This window comes from Bubalus bubalis, chromosome 3, assembly GCF_019923935.1.
Source record: "Bubalus bubalis isolate 160015118507 breed Murrah chromosome 3, NDDB_SH_1, whole genome shotgun sequence".
NCBI lineage: Eukaryota > Metazoa > Chordata > Mammalia > Artiodactyla > Bovidae > Bubalus > Bubalus bubalis.
In genome coordinates this window covers 37,704,503-37,725,150 of record NC_059159.1, presented here as the reverse complement: position 1 = coordinate 37,725,150, position 20,648 = coordinate 37,704,503, and the positions used below count along the sequence as shown (strand labels likewise).

General features: G+C 50.5%; 1 protein-coding gene across 1 annotated transcript in view; it reads left to right on the top strand.

The window, feature by feature from the left end:
* The window catches only part of PITPNM3 (PITPNM family member 3), a 92,631-nt gene that overhangs the window by 45,898 nt on the left and 26,085 nt on the right, over positions 1-20,648 (top strand). Inside the window, exon 4 of the mRNA XM_045164873.1 lies at positions 5,400-5,447. Within this exon, the coding sequence (XP_045020808.1) occupies positions 5,400-5,447 (48 nt within the window). The remainder of the gene's footprint in view (positions 1-5,399; positions 5,448-20,648) is intronic.

Here is a 20,648-nt window from a genome sequence, read left to right as displayed (position 1 = left end):
TCGGGTTTGGAAGAGTTAGCGACTCCCTCTGCCTCTCCAGGCTCGGTTTTCTTCTCTGCTGCGATGCCTGCTCCCTGACTCCTGCCTTTCCTTGGGCTCAATGTACAGCAGACACAGTCCTGTTTTCTCTCCCTGTCAAAGCTCCCTTTGCCCCGAGGCTCTCAAGTTGTGACTCTGCCACACCCTCCCTGGGGTCCCCGGGTCAGAGTGAGTCTCTGCCTCCTTCTTGGTCATCTCACCTTGACTTTCTCATCTCCGCATCCCCCACGGCTCCTGGCACAGTGCTCAGCAGAGAGATGAATAGAAGGGGTTTTGTAAGTGAGTGTCTTCATCTCCATATGAGGCTTCTGTCCTGCTGGGTGGAGGGAGCCGACTTGCCCTGTGGACTCAGCTTGTTCTCAGACCACATGCTCGTGTTCAGCTCTGACCCATACATCTGACATCAGATGCGGGGTTTGAAGTCACTTCATCGTGCTGGCAGTGGGGGCTACTCTGAGAGGGTGCCCAGGCCTCTTTTCCACCTGGGTCTCCTCTCTAGAGCACATGACCCCTGGCCTGGGGAGCACCGTGAGCTGGCACCCAGCACTAACCATTGAGTCTCTCCACCCTGCTCCATCTGGAGTCATGCTGGTGACAAGAGAGACAGTGCCTTGAACCAGTTGTTAAAAGTATTGATAAAAAAGTAAATGAACCAACAATAAGCCCAATCCTGGTGGCTCAGATGGTAAAGGATCTGCCTGAGATGCAGGAGACCTTGGTTCAATCCCTGGGTTGGGAGGATCCCCTGGAGAAGGGAATGGGAACCCACTCCAGTACTCTTGCCTGGAGAATTCCATGGACAGAGGAGTCTGGTGGGCTACAGTCCATGGCAGGCTACAGACCAAAGTGTCAGACAGGACTGATGCAATTAACACTTTTACTTTCACATCTTGAATGGCTGCTGTGTTTCAGGCTGTGTGCTAAGGACTTTATACTCGTTAATCATTTGATCTTCACAATAACTCTCTAGGTAGGAGCACCACTACCTCCATAGATTAGAAGACTGAGGCTTGCAGAGGTTAACCTGTCCAAGGGTACGTGCCCAAGATTTGAATCCAGGTGTTTAACCATAATGCAGTACAACCCAAGGGCTTTCAGTACTTGTAGGGTCCTCAGAGACCACTGGACCCACACTCAGTCAGCCAGTCAGTTCAGTTGCTCAGTCGTGTCCGACTCTTTGTGACCCCATGGACTGCTGCACGCCAGGCTTCCCTGTCCATCACCAACTCCCGGAGCTTGCTCAAACCCATGTCTGTCGAGTTGGTGATGCCATCCAACCATCTCATCCTCTGCCGTCCCCTTCTCCTCCTGCCTTCAATCTTTCCCAGCCTCAGGGTCTTTTCCAATGAGTCAGTTCTTCTCATCAGGTGGCCGAAGTATTGGAGCTTCAGCTTCAACATTCAGTACTTCCAAAGAATGTTCAGGACTGATTTCCTTTAGGATTGACTGGGTTGATTTCCTTGCAGTCCAAGGGACTCTCAAGAGTCTTCTCCAACACCACAGTTCAAAAGCATCAATTCTTCGGCACTCAAAACGTGGTCCACTGGAGAAGGGAATGGCAAACCGATTCAGTATTCTTGCCTCAAGAACCGCATTAACAGTGTAGAAAGGACCCACACTAGATTGTGGGAATGAGGCTCAGTGAGGGAGAAGGACTTGCCTCAGTTCACACAACGAGTCCATGGGAGCCTGGAAGGGAATCTCAACCTCCTGACTCCACCTCTTTGCTCTTTCTACTCTCCACTCCTGCCTTTGAGAGTACCCAGGGGCTCTGATCCCATGGAGGAGGGAGACAGATTGGGATTCAGGTGATGTGAGGTGAGAAGGCAGCCGTGGCAGACAGAGGGCTACAGAAACAGGGTGATGGATTCTGGTGTGTGGCAGGTGGGATGGTGGAAGGGAGTCGCCCATCAGCTCCTGGATTATTGGTGGGGAGGTGGTGGAGGTTCCTATATGGGAGCCACCCTTGAGTCTGCAGGGAAGGGACCCGCAACTTGGTCCGGGGAAGGGCTTGAAGGGCCCCCAGGAGAGGCCTGGAGGCAGCTTCTCTCTGTGTCCCAGAATCTTCCTTGGATAATCAGAGTCTTTTGGGGAAGCTGTAGACACATTTTTGTTTTTTTTCAGGGAACTAACTCAGACTTGCTCAAGAAGCTGGGGATACTAGGCCTGGTGTCTGTAGATTCTGCCATCAAGGTCAGAAGAGAGGGTCCTACCTGGACAGCAGGATTCTGCCTCTAGCTAGAGATTTCAAGCTGGAGGTGTGACCTCTGTGTTGCCTACCCTGCACCCTACATGCCAGTCTGACCACTTCTGTGCTGTCTCCCAGGTCATGGACCCTTGTCCTGGCAGAGCTGGGGGACCCTTCAGCAGGGCAGAGTGAGGCCTTCCATTGGACAGATGTGTATAGTTGAGCCCCCAAAACGTGGTGCCAGAGAACAAGGGCCAGGACTCCTGATACCAAGGGGCTCCTCCTGGCTGAAGATCCTTGGGGGTGGGGGTGGCTCCCTGTGGGCTGAGGTTGAAGACCTGGGACTCCAGTCCTCAGATTCCAGCCTTGCTCTGGCTACAGTAAGTTTTCTAGATCCTGGGGGTTTGGCTCAGGTCCCTTTCTGAGCCCTCCAGTCAGGTGGGGTGGGCTCCCGGTGAACATTTCAGATGGAAGGGATTTGACCATTGCCGAACCTGACCCCGTGAGGCCCTTGGGATGCAGAGATGACCTTTGTGAACAGTGGTCCTGAGAATTGAGGCCTTTGATGGGCAGGCAATGTAAATCAAAGCCTTCGTGGAAGATGTGGCCCCGGGATTGATTCTCAACCTAGCTGGTAGGATACAGAGGGTTTGAAAGAGAAAGATGGAAGAACTGTAATGGTGTACCGGTGATTTGGCTGGTGGAGGTGAAGCAGGAAGGGGTGGGTAAAGGTTGGCGATGTGGGCAGGGGCCACTTTAAGGAGAGACTTTCTTGCCAGGCTCAGAGTTAGGTGATGGGAGGGCTTGAATCAAGAGAGTGGCTTGGGAAGGCCAGCTTTCAAAAGATTAATCTGGTGAAGTCAGAGGCAGAGAAATCCAACAGACGAATATAAATGCCAGAGAGGTGAGTGCCTGTTAAGAGTCGCCCTTACATCCGCTGCGCCTGGGTGTGTGAATCAGTACATACACCTCTCTGGAGAGAAATCAGGCAATAAACATCAGGAGTCTGAAAAAGGTTCCTGCCCTTTGACCCAGATTTGTCCTCCTTTGGCTGTATTTTAAGGAAATCATAAAACATGCAGAAAGAGCTTCAATCACAAAGATGTCCTTCACAGCAGTAATTATAATGGTGAGATTTTGAAACTTTCTGCCAATAGGATAATTTTATTTTTACTTTTAATAAAAATTTTTATTGGGATATAGTTGCTTTACAATGTTGTTTTATTTTCTGCAAGGTGGATCAGCCATATGTACACCTATATTTCCTCATTTTTTGGATTTCTTTCCCATTTAGGTCACCAAGGAGCACTGAGTAGTTCCCTGAGCTATAGAGTAGGTTCTCATTAGTTATCTATTTTATACATTTACAATAGGGATTCCCTGGTAGCTCAGCTTGTAAAGAATAAACCTGCAATGCAGGAGACCCTGGTTCAATTCCTGGGTCAGGAAGATTCTCTGGAGAAGAGACAGGCAACCCACTCCAGTATTCTGGCCTGGAGAATTCCATGAACTGTATAGGGGTCACAAAGAGTCGGACATGACTGAGTGACTTTCACACACACGTACATAGCCGTGTATACATGTGAATCCCAATCTCCCAGTTCACCTGGAGAAAACCATAATTCCAAAAGATCCATGCTGCCCAATATTTATTGTAGCACTATTTACAATAGCCAGGACATGGAAGCATCAACAGAAGAATGGAAAAAGGAGGTGTGGCACATTTATACAATGGAATATTACCCAGACTTAAAAAAGGAATGATATTGTGCCATTTGCATAGGAGGGGTATGATGGATTGCTAGTAGAATAATTTTAAAGTCAACCAGGATGTAGTTTGGGCTTCCCGAGTGGCTCAGTGGTTAAGAATCTGCCTGTCAATGCCGAGGATGGTCACAAAAGAGTCAGACACGACTGAGCGACTCAACAGCCACAACAATGATGCAGGCTCTCAGTAGGAGGTTCCAAAGCCATTGGAGTGATATTTACAGGGGTTTCATAGCTTTATGTATTTCTTCACGCTTCCACTTGAAGTACACAAGGTGTGTTTTGTGCTTCTTTATTATCTATGATACCTTTCAGAGCCAACCACCATTCACCTATTTGTTGGGAATACAGAGATAAATGACATAATCCCTGCCCACAGAGGGCTGGTTTGATCTCAGTCGGCTCCAAAGAAATGTGTATGGAAAAAAGCCTGGAAAGAATGACATAGAATGGAGCCAGTTTTCCCTCAGTTGTGGGATTATAAGGAATCTTTTCCCTTTTCTATGTCGGTTGGAGTTTTCCAAATGTTGCATAAGGAGCTTGTATTACTTTCATAATTATAGAAAAAAGCTTCTCATCAAAAGACAGGAGCTATTGCAACAGCTTAAGGAGACAGGATGGATTTCTATATTTAGGGAGTGTGTGTGTGTGTGCGTGTGCGTGTGCTTCATTCATTTATTCATTCAACGAATATTGACTGAGACACACAGTTCTGGGCCTAGGGACACTCCAGTGCACAATACATAAGTACCTTCCCCTGGGGAGTGCCAATCTGGTGAACTAGGAGAGGGTAAGGAGGAGAGAAGGAGCCAGAGCCCCCAGCATCCTGTGACCGACTGAAAGTGGGGATGGGACAGGGAGGGGATTACAGGTGGTTCCCAGGCTCAGTGAGAAGGTGGCGCCTTCGTTGAGGTGGAGACTTGGGAAGAGGGGCAGCTCCAGGACCCATTCTGTGGTCGTGGTGCACATGGGCGATCCGATGAACAGATGTCCAGGAGGTGGTGTGGATCAAGGACTTAGGAGAGAGGCTGGACTAGAGGCAGAGCTTTCCGGTTGTCTGCAGGGCCGTGGTGACCCTCATGGGTGAGAGTAAGAGCAGACAGAAACCCACATAAGCATTTGCTTTATGAAGGTGAGCAAGCAAAGGTGAAAAGGTGCCCAGGATGCACCTCCCCAGGCAGTGGCATCAGGGCTCCTGCTTCGTCGTGTATAAAGGTATAAAGAACCCAGATCTGGGGGTGGCAGGGGTGGGGCAGGGCATGAGGGGGTGGGTGAATCCCTCCACCCACCCCCTGCTCGGGGAGGCAGCAGCCAGACAGGAGGGACTGAGGTGGCCACTGTGGCCTCCCCGTGTCTGGCCAACAGTGATGGGGTGTCCACTCACCTGTCTCTTCTTCTTCTGCAGGAGAAGGGAGCACGCCGTGCACTTCCAGCCTCCTCCAGGAGAAACAGCGTGAGTGCCCCCCAACTACCCCCCAGGAGTCTCTTTTTGTTGGAAGGGTCCAAACTCCCTCACCCACTTGGGTGGTAGGGTCTTCACCACTGCATAGGACCAGAGGGCTGGGGCCACTGTCTGCCTCCGGGGCCTGAGGCTGGGGGCGCCAGGAGGAGGAGGCCAGCAGAGCAGGTGGAACCACGGGAAGCCTCGTGTGGGGTCTGCTTGTGGGTAGAGAGGGTAGGGGGAACGGGAATGGGGAGCAAACCCTCTGAACCTTTGAGATCAACTCTTTTGGGTGACTTGCCTTTCAGGAACCACAGTGGGTGACACGGTAACCAAGGCTGTGCCAGGGCTCAGGACCCTTAGGTCCCATCACTCGGAGGCTGTGTCTGCAGAGTGGGGCTTCCCAGGTGCTTGTGGTCCTTCCAGTGATGCAGACTCCTCCAAGTTTCCTTCTGCTTGTGTTTTCTCAAGAGGCTGAGTGCAAGGTTAGACCCAGGAGAGACTTGGTAAAGATGTCCGTTTCTGATGCAGCAACCTCAGGGCATCTTTCTTAGAGGTTTGGAGTGGACTGGAAGATGTCTTTCCTGTTGACAGTATTGAGTTTTACACGAGGCAGGGGTATGTGTGTGTCTGGGGGAGTCTGGGCTCAGAACTCCCCTTCCTTCTCTCTCCTGCTCTCCTTTGATCTTCAGTTGCAGCTTTGTGGGGCTCAGCCCATTCTGCCCACCCCATCCCCCAGGCTGAAGTCTTTCTTCCTCCCAGTTCTTCCATCCATCAGTCACAGAAAGGGTACCTACAGCACCAGCTTCCCATGGCCTGCCCCAAATAGGTGCATCGGTCTCCGAGAAGGTTTCTGTGCACCTAACGTCCAGTGGAAGTTCATAGATGAAGCTCAGGGGTGGGGAGGCTTGGGTATCTCTGAGAGAGGTGCCCCCTCCTCACCCCACCAAGGCTCAGGCCAAAAAGTTCACGGGGCAAGGGGAGGGGCAATGCAGAGAGTGGGCAGTTCTCTCTCTCTCTCTCTCGTGTCCTTATAGGATGTGAGAAACCAAGCCCTGTATGAGGGGATCTCTGTGTTAAAATGTACCCGCAGGATTTTTTTTTAAACAGCTTCCTTTATTTATTTACTTGTGGCTGCACAGGGTCTTCGTTGCTCCACAGGCTTTTCCCTAGTTGCGGCAAGTTGGGGCTACTCTTTATTGCAGTACACGGGATTCTCACTACAGTGGCTTCTTTTGATTTTGGGGAGCACCGGCTGTACAGTGCAGAATCAATGGTTGTGGCATATGGCATGTGGGATCTTCCCGGACCAGGGATCGAACCTGTGTCCCCTGCATTGGCAGGAGGATTTTTATCCACTGTACCACCAGGGAAGCCCCCCAAGATTGTTTTTTTTTTTAACGATACGTACGCTTATTATTTTATTGACCATGCCATACAGCATATGGGATTTTAGTTCCCTAATTAGGGATCAAACTTGTGCCTCCTGTAGTGGAAACATGGGGTTCTTAACCACTGGACTGCCAGGGAAGTCCTTACCCATGGAATTTTGATTTATAGAGGTGACTGAGTGAAGACCAGAGAGATTAGTGCTTTTGACGGAAGGATTTGTTATTTACACTTCTCCAGGGGAGGGACCATGGGGGAAGCACCAGGTCGGTCAGGAGGCAGAAGGAGCGTGGGGAATGCATGGCCCAGAGCCCGGATTGTGTTTTCCACAGGAAAGGCATGGCAGGGCAGAGGAAACAGCTGAGGACTGGTTGGTCTGAATAATGTTGCAAGCTCTGGGCTACAGGACGGTCTCTAGTTCTAGGGTTCCTGGGCAGGGGGTTGGATATCGGCTTGGTGGGTGAGAGTTAGATAAAGGAGTTGATTGGAGGTAAGGACCCACGATTGCTTGGTTTGCATAGAAAGGCACGTTGAGTTGTTTATTATCTCTAGGAATTAGCATGGCCCGGGAGCGGCAGTCTCTCCTTGGCCAGCTAGACTCCCCTGGAGATGTCAAAATATCATAAAATAAAATCAATGGATTAATCATGTTCATCAGGAATGTGAGAGAGAAACCGAGCCCAGATCACTCCTTCTGGGCCTCTGGGAGGAAGAAACCACAGCATCCTCAAAGGGAAAAAACATGGCCACCTGCCGTGGGGCTGTCTCCACGACGCCACCCACAGGTCTGTTCTGCATAGATGCAAATACACGGATCAGACGGTTGGTGTCTTCTGGACTTGGTTGGAAAAATGTGTGTTTAAGGAGAGGAAAAGCCATTTTTTTTTTATATACCATGGTTATAGATTTTAGTCAGAATGATATTGTTGAAGGTTGTCATCCACGTCTGCTCCTAAAGCATATTCTTGTTTAGTAAAGAATAACTATAGATGCATGGAAGAATTTCAGAGCTGAAATGGTCATTGAGGGCAGTAATTCCCAAGCACAAACCCAACATTTTTGATAATGAGACAAAACGACAGTCTGTAATGTGTTTTATTGTGATGTTGAACCCATTCAGTTGCGAGAACAGGATTTTTATTCCATAATTTTGTCCTGTCTACACATTATGGCATTCAAATACCTTTTCTTTTATGAAATAATGGTGGTAGTTGTTGGTGATTTGCAGCAAAATAAATGTCTGTGACCCTGAATAAAAACAGAATAATGGCAATGCCTGACATTTATAACGTGCCCTATCATTTATGCTATATTTCTGTGTATATTATCTTATTTAATTTTTACATTTGGTTTTTCAAAACGTCACTAAAAACAAGGTGGGAGGTGGTGCAAATTGCCCTGAATGAGGAGTCAGAAAATCCTGGGACTCGTGTGTCTGAGCTTTAAAGGTATCAGACCTGGGTCTGAAGCCCAGTTGCTTCATTTGCTCTCTGTGCTGCTTTGGGCAAGTTACCTAACATTTCTGGGCCTTGGTTTACTCCGTTGTGGAAAGGTGGTCATAATGTCTGCTTTACTTCTAGAGTCACTTCGGGCATAGCGGTCATATACGTGGGTGTCAGGGTCTGCACCCCACACATAGGAAGCGTTTCCTGGTTCTCACTAATTATTGGCTTTTGGATGAGGTTACTACACCTGGTGCAGGTGTAGCAGCTGCATCTTAGCATCTTTTGGAGTTTGGTCCTTTCCATGCTCTACTGGTCCCGCGGCTCCACGTCACTCTCACAGTCTGAGTCCCCAGGGAGCCCTCCTGAGCTGGCCGTAGAGGCTGGGAGGGGTTTGGGGAATGGGCCTGCTCTGTTCCCCATCCCTTCTCCGGTGGAAGCCACCATCATCTCTCTCCTGGACAAATCCAGCCCCCCATGCTGGCCTCCTGCCTCTGGTCTCTCCCACTCTGATTCTTCCTCCAGAGTGTCAGAGAGACCTTCACAGCTGGTAGCCTTGTCCTCATACCCCAATGCCCTTTCATGATTCCTCTCCAGTAAAGGATGAGACTTTCCTCGGCATGACCTAGCTGCCTGCCTTTCCCACATTGCTTTCCCCTTCCTTTCCACACTGACTTCTAAAAGGAGCTCCAAGCACAGTTTTCTCTTAAGCTAGATGAAAAGCTGGAGCAGTGCATCCAGCCCCATGGAGGGTATGGTAGCAGATGCTGGCAAGAGATGCTAGGAAGGACTTGGGCTTCCAGGGTGATTCCCTCAGGACCCAGTCCTCTTGGCCTTTGCCCTCTACTACATTCACAGCTGTTTGGATCAGGGAGCAGGTCTCCCCACTTCCTGCCAGAACCTACCGTCACCACAGAAGAGGCTGGGGGCACAGCCATTGGTTTGGTGGGTGTAGTAACTCTCCTTCCCCTGCCTACCAGGTCCCACACCAGGGAGGAGCGTGACTCCCAGGAGACCCATGGCTGCGTCACTCTCTCCATCCCCCCTCCCTTGCCCTCCCAGCAGCTTCTCAAGGCACTGGGCACTCTATATGGATCTTCACGAACACCTGGATGCTGGGAAGGGCTGCAGTCATCACAACTGTGTCACACCGAGAAGATGAATGCACGCGTGCTAAGTCCCTTTAGCCGTGTCCAACTCTTTGTGACCCTATGAACTGTAGCCTGCCAGGCTCAGGGGTACACAACCTTCCACCAAAGGTTCTCAAACCCAGATCTCTTCATTCCTCTGTCTCCAGAGCTTAGTCTCATGTCTGGTCTGAGCTCTCATTTTCCCCCTTTCTGGTCACCCCAGGTACTGGGAGAAGTGCCCACTGTCCCCTGTGTCACACAGGTACCCTCTCCAAGAGCCAGCTCCACGAACACCCCCCAAAAACTGTGCAGTCCAGGATGTGCACAGAAAAATGCAGGTCAGAGGGACTTCCTCTCTCTCATCTGCACCTGTGGGGGTGGGAGGAGGGGGCAGGCAGACAGGAGGACTTCCTACTGTGCCCTTGGAGTTGGACCCAGTCTGTGTGGAATACAGTGTGACCTGCTCATGGGACCTGCACTTGTGGTCATCAAATGGCTTTCCCGGGGCCAGTGTAGGGCAGCAGGCAGTGCCCAGGGCATGGGGTGGGTCTACCCATGGCCATGCCTGCTTGTTAGAGCGAGGTGAGTGGTGGATCTCTGAACTCAGTGGACCCCAACAGTGGTCCAGACTGAGTCCCAGTCCTGGTCCCAGACCATCCCTTGATCTTCATCCTGACCAAGCCTCTACCCAAGGCACCGACAAAGTCCCAACATCTCCCAGGCTGTGTCCTGGCTCCAGTCCCAGATTCTGGGCTGACCTGGAATTCTTGACCCCAATAACTGTCAGAAGAGCCCATAGGTTATCCCAGAAAGGGAGAAGGGGAAGATGACCATGCTGTCATGGGGACGTGGCTTGACTTCCCCTCCCACTGTCTGGGATCAGGGACTAAAGGAGCAGCTCTGAACGTCCAGACCAGCCACCAAAGGGCTACCCATCCTGCGTACCCTCATCCCCTTGGCACCCCCAGGATCCCCACATAGGTGTGGTGCATGAAGCCCCCAGCCCATGGCTGGCCTCCCCACTCTCTGCCTGGTAACTAGTATCTTTTCCTGGCCTGTGTGGGCAGCTTGCTGAGCACAGCTGCAGACGGGCTATATTTAGCCGGCTTTAATGAGCTCAGGGTGGCAGACGTCCGCCTTGGGAGCACTTTTCTTGCGTGCGTGTGCGTAAGCCGATGCTTGGCATGGTCCATTCGTGTGTGTGTGTGTGTGTGTGTGTGTGTGCATGCGCATGCAGGGAAACGTGTGCCTGTGCATTTGTGAGTGTGTACCACTGTGTGTGTCAAAGCATCAATGCAGTCATTTACGCGAGTCTCCGTGTGCTGTGTCTGCTTTGCCTGGGATGTGTGCAGCTTCTGACACACAGAGGGGCACAAAACGGGAACAAATGATTAGTTCATTCATCTGCTTGTTTGAAAAATATTTAATGAGCCTCTTTTATATGCCAGGACCTTAATAGTCTCTGGGGATAAAATGGCACAAAAACAAACCCAGTTCCAGCCTTGAGGGACCTTACAGTCTACTGGGTGTTGGAGGAGGGAAAGACAAGTGAAATAATCACAAAACTGAAAGTATAAGGGTTAGTCCCAGGAAACAGAAAGCCATGGTGCTTTTGGGAGGAAGAGAGTGAGAAGGGAAGACCCCCCGGAGGAGGGAACACTGAGGTTTCTGTAGGGGCTATCTGGGCATAGAGGGTGAGAGGTCGAGTCCAGACACAGAGAACAGGATGTGCAAAGGCCCTGTGGCCAGAGGGGCAGGAGATGCTCGAAAACAGTCAAAAGGCTGCCGTGGTTGAGCTCAGAGAGGGTGAGATGAGTGGTGGAGAGGCAGGTGGAGACTGGGGCCTGCAGGAGGACCACACAGGCTGTGGTCAGGATGGGGGAAGCCGCAGGAGAGGACAGTGGGGGCTGACGTGACAAGATTTCTGTAGGGCAATTAGAGTCTAGTCATGATTCTGTTGGGGATTTCCAGCAGGAAAAGGAAGGCTCTCAAGCAGCGTGACTGGAGGAGAGTCTAGTGGGCGGGACTTCATTCCCTGGTTGAGGAAACCTACGGGCAGAGGACGATACCCTGGGCCTCTCCCAGCCCTGAAGGTCACTGTGTGGAGAGTCCTCACCCCAAATCCCGCAGAGCCTGGCCTTGAGGAGAGGGGCCGTGGAGGGTCAGCCTGTGGTAATCCGGTGGGAGGGAGCCTTATTGGGAAGTGGGGAGGGGGAAGCTGGAGGGGAACTTGGAGCCTGTACTGCAACGTCCACTGACTTACTTGTGAAAGAACCACCCCTTCCTTTATTTTTTTTGTAAAGCTGTTTCAGTATTGAGACAGGGATGTTTCTTCGTTTTTCTAGAAGCCACTTTGTAATTTTGACTCTGCAGACCCACCCAGCTGGACTGGTGAGACAGCCCCACTCTGGGATTCCAGGGGTTTCCCTTTTCCTCCTCATCCTGCCTGGGTTCCAAGGCCCCCAGGGCTCTTCTCCACCACCCTGGTGGGGGAGCACTGCATGGGCACACACGTGTGCGCTGGGAGCTCTCTGTCCACACTCATGGCCTCTGTGGGGCTCCAAGCCCCAGCCCCCTCTGTCCTGGTCTGTGGCTCCTGGCTTAGGGGCCAGGCTACTTGTGGCACAGGGCAGTCAGACCCCCTCAGATCATCCTCTACCTTCCTGGACTTGCAACAGTCCCCTGAGTTGGGTGGGCACCCCTGCCAGGTCTGCCTTCTCCCTTAGGCCTGGGGCAGAGGGTGGCGATCTCTTTTTAGTCTCAAGGAACCTCTGTCTCCTCAAATCCCTTTCTTCTGAGAACAAAAGGGCTTTTGGAAATAAGAGCCGGGAAGCTCCCCAGAGGCAAAGAAGCTGGAATGGGGAGGACATACAAATTGGTATCTCAGGAAAAAAAACAAAAAACAAAAAACACAACACCCTGCTCCATGCCCTTTGAAAAAAATTCGTATTTTTAATATGTCTCTAGAGTAGATAGCACACGGACATGGTATAAAATAGAAAATTCTAAAGGAACAAAGGTAATGAGAGTGTCTCCCTTTTTCCAGAAGCCACAATTGTGACTAGGTTCTTCTAGAACATTCCAGAGATAGTCTCTGCATACACGAGCATCTCCATGAATATTCATTTATATATATCTTTATATATACCCCACACAGATGGTAGCATCCGGTGCCTTCCAGTCTGCACTGTACTTTTCTCAGATGATAATGTATTGGGAGTATTTGACTATTGAATACATCGAGGGAGCATCCTTCTTTGCAAAGGGTGCATATTTCGCTGTGGCCTGCTTTATTGAACCAGGCCCCTGTAGGTGGGCACACAGGTTGCTTTCCTTCTTTCCTTTTTTCCTCTTCTTTTTTTTTTTTTTTTTGGCTGAGCTACATGGCTTGTGTGATCTTAGTTTCCCGATCAGGGATCAAACTCACGCCCCCTGCAGTGGAAGTGTGGAGCCCTAACCTACTGGACCATCAGGGAATTCCCCCAGAGGTTGCTTTCTGTCTCTTGTCCATACCATAAAGACTGTGGTGATGGTTAGTGTTGTATCCACGTCGTCTTGCACATGGACTTGGAATTGCTGGATCAAGGGCGTTCTGTGTCTGGAATGACCGTGCCACACTGACCTCCACGGAGGTTGATCTGGTTTTTGATTTCACCAGCAATGAATGAGGAGGGACTGATTTACCACACCCTGGTGGGAGGCTGGGTGTTGATAACTGTTCATCTGAGAAGTGAGAAAGAGGCATTTTAGAGCAATTTCTTTTCTTTTCTTTTTAAATTAATTTTTACTGGAGTACAGTTGCTTTGCAATGTTGTGTTAGTTTCTGTTGTACAACAAAGTGAATCAGCTGTACGTACACATATATCCCTTCTCTTTTGGATTTCCTTCCCATTTAGATCACTACAGAGAACCGAGTAGAGGTCCCTGAGCTATGCAGTTGGCTCTCATTAGTTATCTATTTTATACATAGACCAATAGTGTGTGGGGCTTCCCCCGTGGCTCAGTGGTAATGAATCTGCCTGCAATGCAGGAGTCACAAGGGATATGGTTTCGATCCCCTTGGAGGAGCGCATGGCTACCCAGTGCAGTATTTTTGCCTGGAGAATCCCACAATCTCCAGAATCCTCCTGGAGAGGAGCCTGACGGGCTACAGTCCACAGCATTGCAAAGAGTCAGACACGACCGAAGTGACTGAACACGTGTGCACGCACCATAGTGTGTATATGTCAATCCCAGTCTCATAACTCATCCCACCCCTTTCTTTCCCTCCTTGGTGTGCATATATTTGTTCTCTACTTCTGTGTCTCTATTCTGTTTTGTCAATAATCTCATCTGCACCATTTCTCTAGACTCCACATATAGGCCTTAATGAATGATATTTGTTTTTCTCTTTCTGGCTTCACTCTGTATGAAGGGATTACCATGGGGGAGTGTGCTGTTGGGTTCCTTTGTGTGCTGGCTTTCAGGCAGGGCCAGGGCTGGCTTGATGGGGGTCCCTTAGAGAGTAGGACCCCAAAGTTCAGGCAGCCTTGCTCCTCTTTGCCTCCCTCCCAGGGATTGCTCTGCAGGCAGGCTGTGGTGTGGAGGCATTTAAGCATTTTATTTATTTATATTATTTTTGATTGTGCTGGTTCTTCATTGCTGCATGTGAGCTTTCTCTAGTAGTGGTGAGCAAGGGCTCTTCTTTTATTTATTTATTTGGCTGTTCCAGTTTCAGTTGTGGCATGTGGGATCTAGTCCCCTGACCAGGGATCAAACTCAGGCTTCCTGCATAGGGAGCATGGAGTCTTAGCGGCTGGGTCAGCAGGGAAGTTCTGGGGCTATTCTTCATTGCGATGCACAGGCGTCTCATTATGATAGTGTCTCTTGTCGGGCAGCACGGGCTCTGGAGCACTGGCTAAGTAATTGTGGCTTCCAGGCTTAATTGCTCAGCAGCATACGGAATCTTCCTGGACTGGGGATTGTACCTGTGTCCCCCTCATGGGCAGGTGAATTCCTATCCACTGCACCAACCAGGGAAGTCCATGTGGAGGCACTTAAAAGACTGACAAGAACACCCCTTTCTTACCCCCACCATTGGGGGTGATGCTTCAGGAGGATGAAAGAGTCCCTGCTGGGTGACCTGAGTTCATATCTGTACCCTTTCACTTAACCTCTCCGAACCTCAGTTTTCTCATCTGTAAAATGGGCAGAACACCTCAGATGACTGTGAAGTGTGCCTGAATGAGGACTAGAAACTTAAGACACATTTGAGGAAGACAGTGTTTATTATAGGAGAGTCCCCAGGAGAGAAGATCCCAAGCCCTTCTAGCATCACTGTGTAGTGGCAGGAAGGGTTCTTAGGTTGTATGTCTGAAACCTTCCCTGGGCCCGATTCAAGATGGCCACATTGGTTTCCCCAAGGGGAGTGGCTCCTCAGAGCTATCCCCAAGCTCCCTTGTGGTGGCCAAAAGTGTGTTTTCAAGAGTTCGGATATGGGACCCAGACCCTAGCGAGGGTCAGGCCTTAGTGGAGACCAGTATCCCTGGAGGTTTGGCCTCATTCTCCAGATGAATCCAGGTTGACTTGATGGGCTTCTGACCCTGAATGGGTTGAGAAGTCACAGGAGGGGCCCCAGCCTCTAGATCCCCCCCTCCTAGATGAACAGTCCTTGCCAGCACCCCTGCTGAGTGACCACTTACACCCTTACTTGTACAACCTCCTGAAGGGCAGAGAGCATCCTGCCTTTGGGCCAGCATGGGTCACTCTTGAACTGCTAAACAGTCCTTAGTTGTGCTGATTTGGAACTCTCCAGAAACTATCCCCACCTGCATTCATCCCACACCTTTGCTTCCATGACCAAAACCCAGCTCAGCTGGGATTTGTAGGCTGCCACCGTGTCCTATGGAGCCTGTTCTTCCCCAGGCTGGGCTTAATTCCTTAACTTGCCTTCCCAGTTATTGGCTTCCAGACATGTTCTCAAAGTGGCCTGAGCTGCAGGGACAAAACAGGGATGACCCCTCCTCATTCCAAAGTCTCTAGTGTGTGCAGCCTCAGAGGCTGACTATCTTTAGGGGGTCCCATTACCCTGGCGGAGAAGGCAATGGCACCCCACTCCAGTACTCTTGCCTGGAAAATCCCATGGATGGAGGAGCCTGGTAGGCTGCAGTCCATGGGGTCGCTAAGAGTCGGACACGACTGAGCAACTTCACTTTCACTTTTTACTGTCATGCATCAGAGAAGGAAATGGCAACCCAGTCCAGTGTTCTTGCCTGGAGAATCCCAGGGACAGGGGAGCCTGCTGGGCTGCGGTCTATGGGGTCGCACAGAGTCGGACACGACTGAAGCGACTTAGCAGCAGCAGCAGCATTACCCTGGCTCCAACTGTTTGCAGCCTTTGGTCACGTAACTGGGCTTGGTCACATGACATCTTTGTCGTGTGACCTGACCTTGATCATATGACCCTCAAGTACTAGATCAGATCAGATCAGATCAGATCAGTCGCTCAGTCGTAGTCACCTGCTGTATGTCTGATTCATCTTGGTACTTTCAGCCCTGACACAGGTTTGGGCAATAACCAATGGAAGAGGAATTGGCAAGTGATGTCAAGTTGAATTTTTAACTCAAATGCAGGATGGTGACTCACTCATCGGGTTTCCCATTTGTTCTTTCCTTCCATAACATTTCTTTTCCTTTTTGCGTTCTCTCATTTGCTCTCGGCTCCCAGAGGGCAGAGCACTTCACTTTGTTTTGTCTGTAGTATTTGCATTTAGTAGAATCAGGAGTTGTATGATTGCGTGTTGAAAATGTTCTTATTGTAAATATGACACATACTTGTACTGCATCCATTCGATGTATTCATATAGTTTTAAACGAAAAGAAATGAGTTTGCTAGAGGAAAATTGGAAAACAGAGAAAAGTAGAAAGTTAAAAAAAATCACACACTGTCCCACCATCCAGAGAAAACCACTTATAAACACTCTGTGTTTTCTTCCACTATCAGGCCTCTAACCCTTCATCCCACCCCTCCACCTAGATTGCTATTTTGCATAAAGCCCAGAATGGGGCACCAGGGAGGAGAGTGGCCTGAAGTCTGTCTGGTGAACAAGGTCGGTGGCTTTTTAATTGTTCTCTGGAGCCCTCAGTGGTTGCCTAAGGCAGGGGTGAGGGGAGTAAGGAAGTGGGGCTCTGGGCCCCCCAACCTGCTTCAGCCAGAGCTGCCCACTTTCACATGTTCTACAAATTGGCCTCCTAAAGAAAATTGCACTGGACAAAAGATTTCACTGTTTCAAAAAAGTTTTAAAACTATCCAAGAGAGGCTCATTCTTTTCCCTGCTTCACACCGTCCCATCTGTGTCCTGGCCCCATTCACAAACCCACAGTCCTTGAGCTGCTTTGAGAGCCGAAGGTCCCGACCTGGTTTGTCATCTGCCAGAGTCCCTCCTCCCCAAGATGCCCTAAGCCCTTGGTGCTTGCTCGGGTTCCCAGTCCAGTGACCCCACCCCACAAGCAATGAGATGGGGTTGGCCAGAGAGGTCCAAGTGACCCTATCAGAGCTCTGGGGGCCATTGCTTCCTTTTCTAATGGCCCCCCAAACACTTGTTTTTTTAATTTGCAATAGATCTTGTCTGGAATTTGACATGACACTCCCTAGGTGCAATCAACCACTTTGAAAATCCAGGTGACATCTGCCACCTGCCATGTTCTGGTTCCTCTTCCTTCCTCTAAGGTCCCTCAAAGCAACTCACCCATCCTGCCTGCAGGTCTCATTAGGGTCCAAGGGTATTATTCTGCTGGGCATGGATGCTTGAGCTCACACAGCACGCTTGGACTCATGCAATCTCCGACTGCCTGACTCTTAAGAGGGAACACAGGCGACTTCCCTGGTGGCCCAGTGGTTAAGACTTCACCTTCCAATGCAGGTGGTGTGGGTTTGATCCTTGCTCGGGGAGCTGAGATTCCACATGCCTCATACCCCAAAAACCAAAACATAAAACAGAAGCAATATTGTAACAAATTCAATAAAGACTTATTTAATGGTCCACATTAAAAAAAAAAAAGCTTTTAAAAATAGAGGGAATGTAGTCCTACTCTCTCATTTTGCAATGGTGGGGAGAGTGCTCAAGGTCACCCTCTGACTAGGGCGTACGTTTCCCATCCTAGAACTCTATGTCCGTATCCTGCGTGTGTGCCCTTCTCCATGTGGGTCTCCCTGGGGAGGGGGTGGGTTGGGGCCGTGGTCTGAACCTCCTGCTTGCTGCTGAATGAAGCTCTAGATATTCCCAGACATTTCTAGATCTAGCTCCTGTCTCCCACATGAGTGGGACAGCCAAGCCATTGGGCTCATCCAGAAAAACATGTGTGTGTTTGCCCATGCATGTGCTTCAATGTGCTCTAAAGGATTAGGTATTTTTGCAGACATGTCTCAGAACGTGCCATGTGGTCTCAAGCTGGGTCTAGTTCTGTTCAGTTGACCCTGGGGGGTGACTTAAGAGAGAGACAGGGCGACTGTCAGGGCTGGTAGAAGGAGGGTAAAATTCAGTGGTCAGCTTTAGCCTGGGGACACTGCCAGCATCTACTCCTTGTGGGTCCCCAGTCGCGGATGGCAAGAGAGATGGAGACGGAGTCTTCGGCCAACCTGGGTGACACTCTGCTTAGGGTGCCGAGCGTGTGGGTGACGACCTTGGCTTTTGTCTCGAGAGCAGTGCGGCACATTGGTAATTAGAAGGGATGATCACGATTTGTGCCTTTCCAAGGTTGTGATTAAGCAAAAATAGCCTCTATTCTTCAACTGACAGGAGGAGCCATGGTGAGCTGGGTGGGCCACTGGTCCGGGTGCCAGAGCTGGCAAGGGTGCCGAGCACAGGCATGGCAGTAGCTGGCTTGCCTCAGAGCTCATCACAAAACGTTGTCACAAAAACAGCTGTGGGCTCACCCCGCCCCAAATCTGGGCACGGCCTGAGTAAGGCATTGCAAACAGAAATGAACAGGAAGTGGGAAGAAACAAGCAGCCTGACAACGAAGTCCATGTGGCTTCCCACCACCCAGGAACCCCTGCTGCCAGCTCTTGTCACCAGTGGCTCTGGGGCAGCCTTTAGGGGCAGAGTGATAAGGCCCAGGCCAGACTGCTCTAGAATTCCCAGAAGTTCCCTGATAGCACTCCTCTGGGGACTTCCAAGGAATGTACCTCCCAGTGGATGATGCTCCCTTGATCCTGATTTCTCCTAGGGGGCCGATAGCATAGAGATGTCTCCTAGGTCATGTGCACCCTGGGATCTTCACTTGCAATAAGTTTTCACAAAAATGCCATGACCACTGATAAGCCCTGCTCTCAAGTGGTCCATAGTCTGATGAGGAAATAGACAAGTAATCTCACAGCAACAAGCCAGGCCCCACCAGGCACACTGTGAGATAACCATCTCCGAGTAGATCTCAGAAAGCTTTCCAGAGGTGGTGACAATTGAGTGGGGTCTTGAAGGTTAGGTAGGAGTTTGCTGGTCTGCAGAGGAGGAAGGCCTTACCAGGCAGAGGGTCAGGATGAGCAAAGGCATGGAAGAGTGAGAGCTGTGTCTCTGAGTGATTCAGAGCCTGTGGCCTCACTCATTGTGGTAGGAATGTCTGGTTCTTAGAGGAGCAGAACCCTTGTGGGCAAGATACCAGCACACGGGTACTAAACTGCCCTTCAGCTTGTCTACAGAGGTCTCTTCTAAGACTGGAGATGGGGAAACTCTGCTCCTGTTAGTCAGCTCTCAAGGGGCCAGGATCCAGATCTGGCAGGCGAAGTCCACCCTCCTCCCCTCTCCTAGAGCAAAGCCTCTCTGACTTTAGTGCGTTAAAAGGAAGCAAGTCTCTGTCTTCAGACAGCTTGTGGGGGTCAGGCTCTTCCCCTCAGCTAGAGAAGGGTTGAGGGATGCTGGGGGCACCCCTGCTGGTCTCTTGTCTCCTCTGAGCCAGGACCTGCCTCAGCACTGTTTGCGTCCAGGACTCAGCATGGATTGATGCCCAGAGCATCATGTGGGCCCCAAGGGAGCTGACCACAGGAAGATCAAGGATGCAGGTGCTCTGAGTCTGTGTAATCAGCGAGGGTACAGGATGCGGTCCCCACCTAACGCAGGGCATGGTGCCCAGGAGATGGCAGGACCCTCATGTCTTCCCTGCAACTTATTTATAGCCTCGCCATGGTAATTTGTGGCAATCACAGTATTTAATTCTGTAATCACACTGCAAGCAGGCATCCAGCCCAGTGAGGCTGGGGAGCCTGCCAGGTCTCAGGGAGGGACTTGGGGGCAGGGCAGGAGTGTGGAGGCGTGATGTCCCCATCAGCTTCTGGCCCCATTGTGTCAGCTGTGGCCCTGGCTCTGTGCCTCACCCACCCACCCCGATGCACCCTGGATCATAGTAATAATAATAATAAACAACTACTAACACTTATGTAGCACTTACCATGTTCTGGGCCCTGTCCTAAGCACTTTGTATATATGGGTTCCTTTATCCTCATCATCCACTCTATAAGGTAGCTTCTATTATTGTGCCCATATTCCAGATGAGGAAACTGAGGCACAGAACTCACAGCTGGTAAGAACCTACATTTGGGGACTTCCCTTGGGGTCCAATGGTTAAGAATCCACCTTTCAATGAAGGGGACATGAGTTTAATCACTGGTTATGGAACCCAGATCCTATGTACTGTGGGGCAACTTAGCCCGAGTGCCACAACTATTGAACCTGTGAGCTCTAAAGCCCACGTTTCATAAGAGAAGCCTGAATGCTGCATCAAACATTTGGTGCAGCCAAAAAAAAAATAAATAAATTGAAAAAAAAAAAAAAAAAAAAGGGCCTACATTCGTATTCAGGCATTCTGGCTCCAAAGTCCACGGTCCCAGCTAGGTCTCTCCCAGCCCCAGAAGTTAGGGGTCTCCCAGGCTTCCTGCCCGTGACCTCAGCTCTGCCCAGCTTCTGGTTCCTCCTGGTCCACCTGCCCCAGAGCTGCACGCACGAGGATGCACGCACTACGAAGCATGGTCGCTTCATCCTGGGGAAGTGACCGTCAGCGTCCCTTCTTGGGGTTTCCCCCTAGCAGACTGTTTCAAGTGCAGTGGGAAGAGGTCTTGGGGACTTCGGTCTTCAAGGTGTCACTTAACATTTTGTGCTTCTGTGTTTTTCTCCTGCAGAAAGGAGATTGTCATACTGCCTCATTGGGAAGTTCCTATGGAGGTCAGGGGGATGGGAGGGGAACCACTTTGTCAAGCATCGTCTTCCACTAAGTGTGGGGTA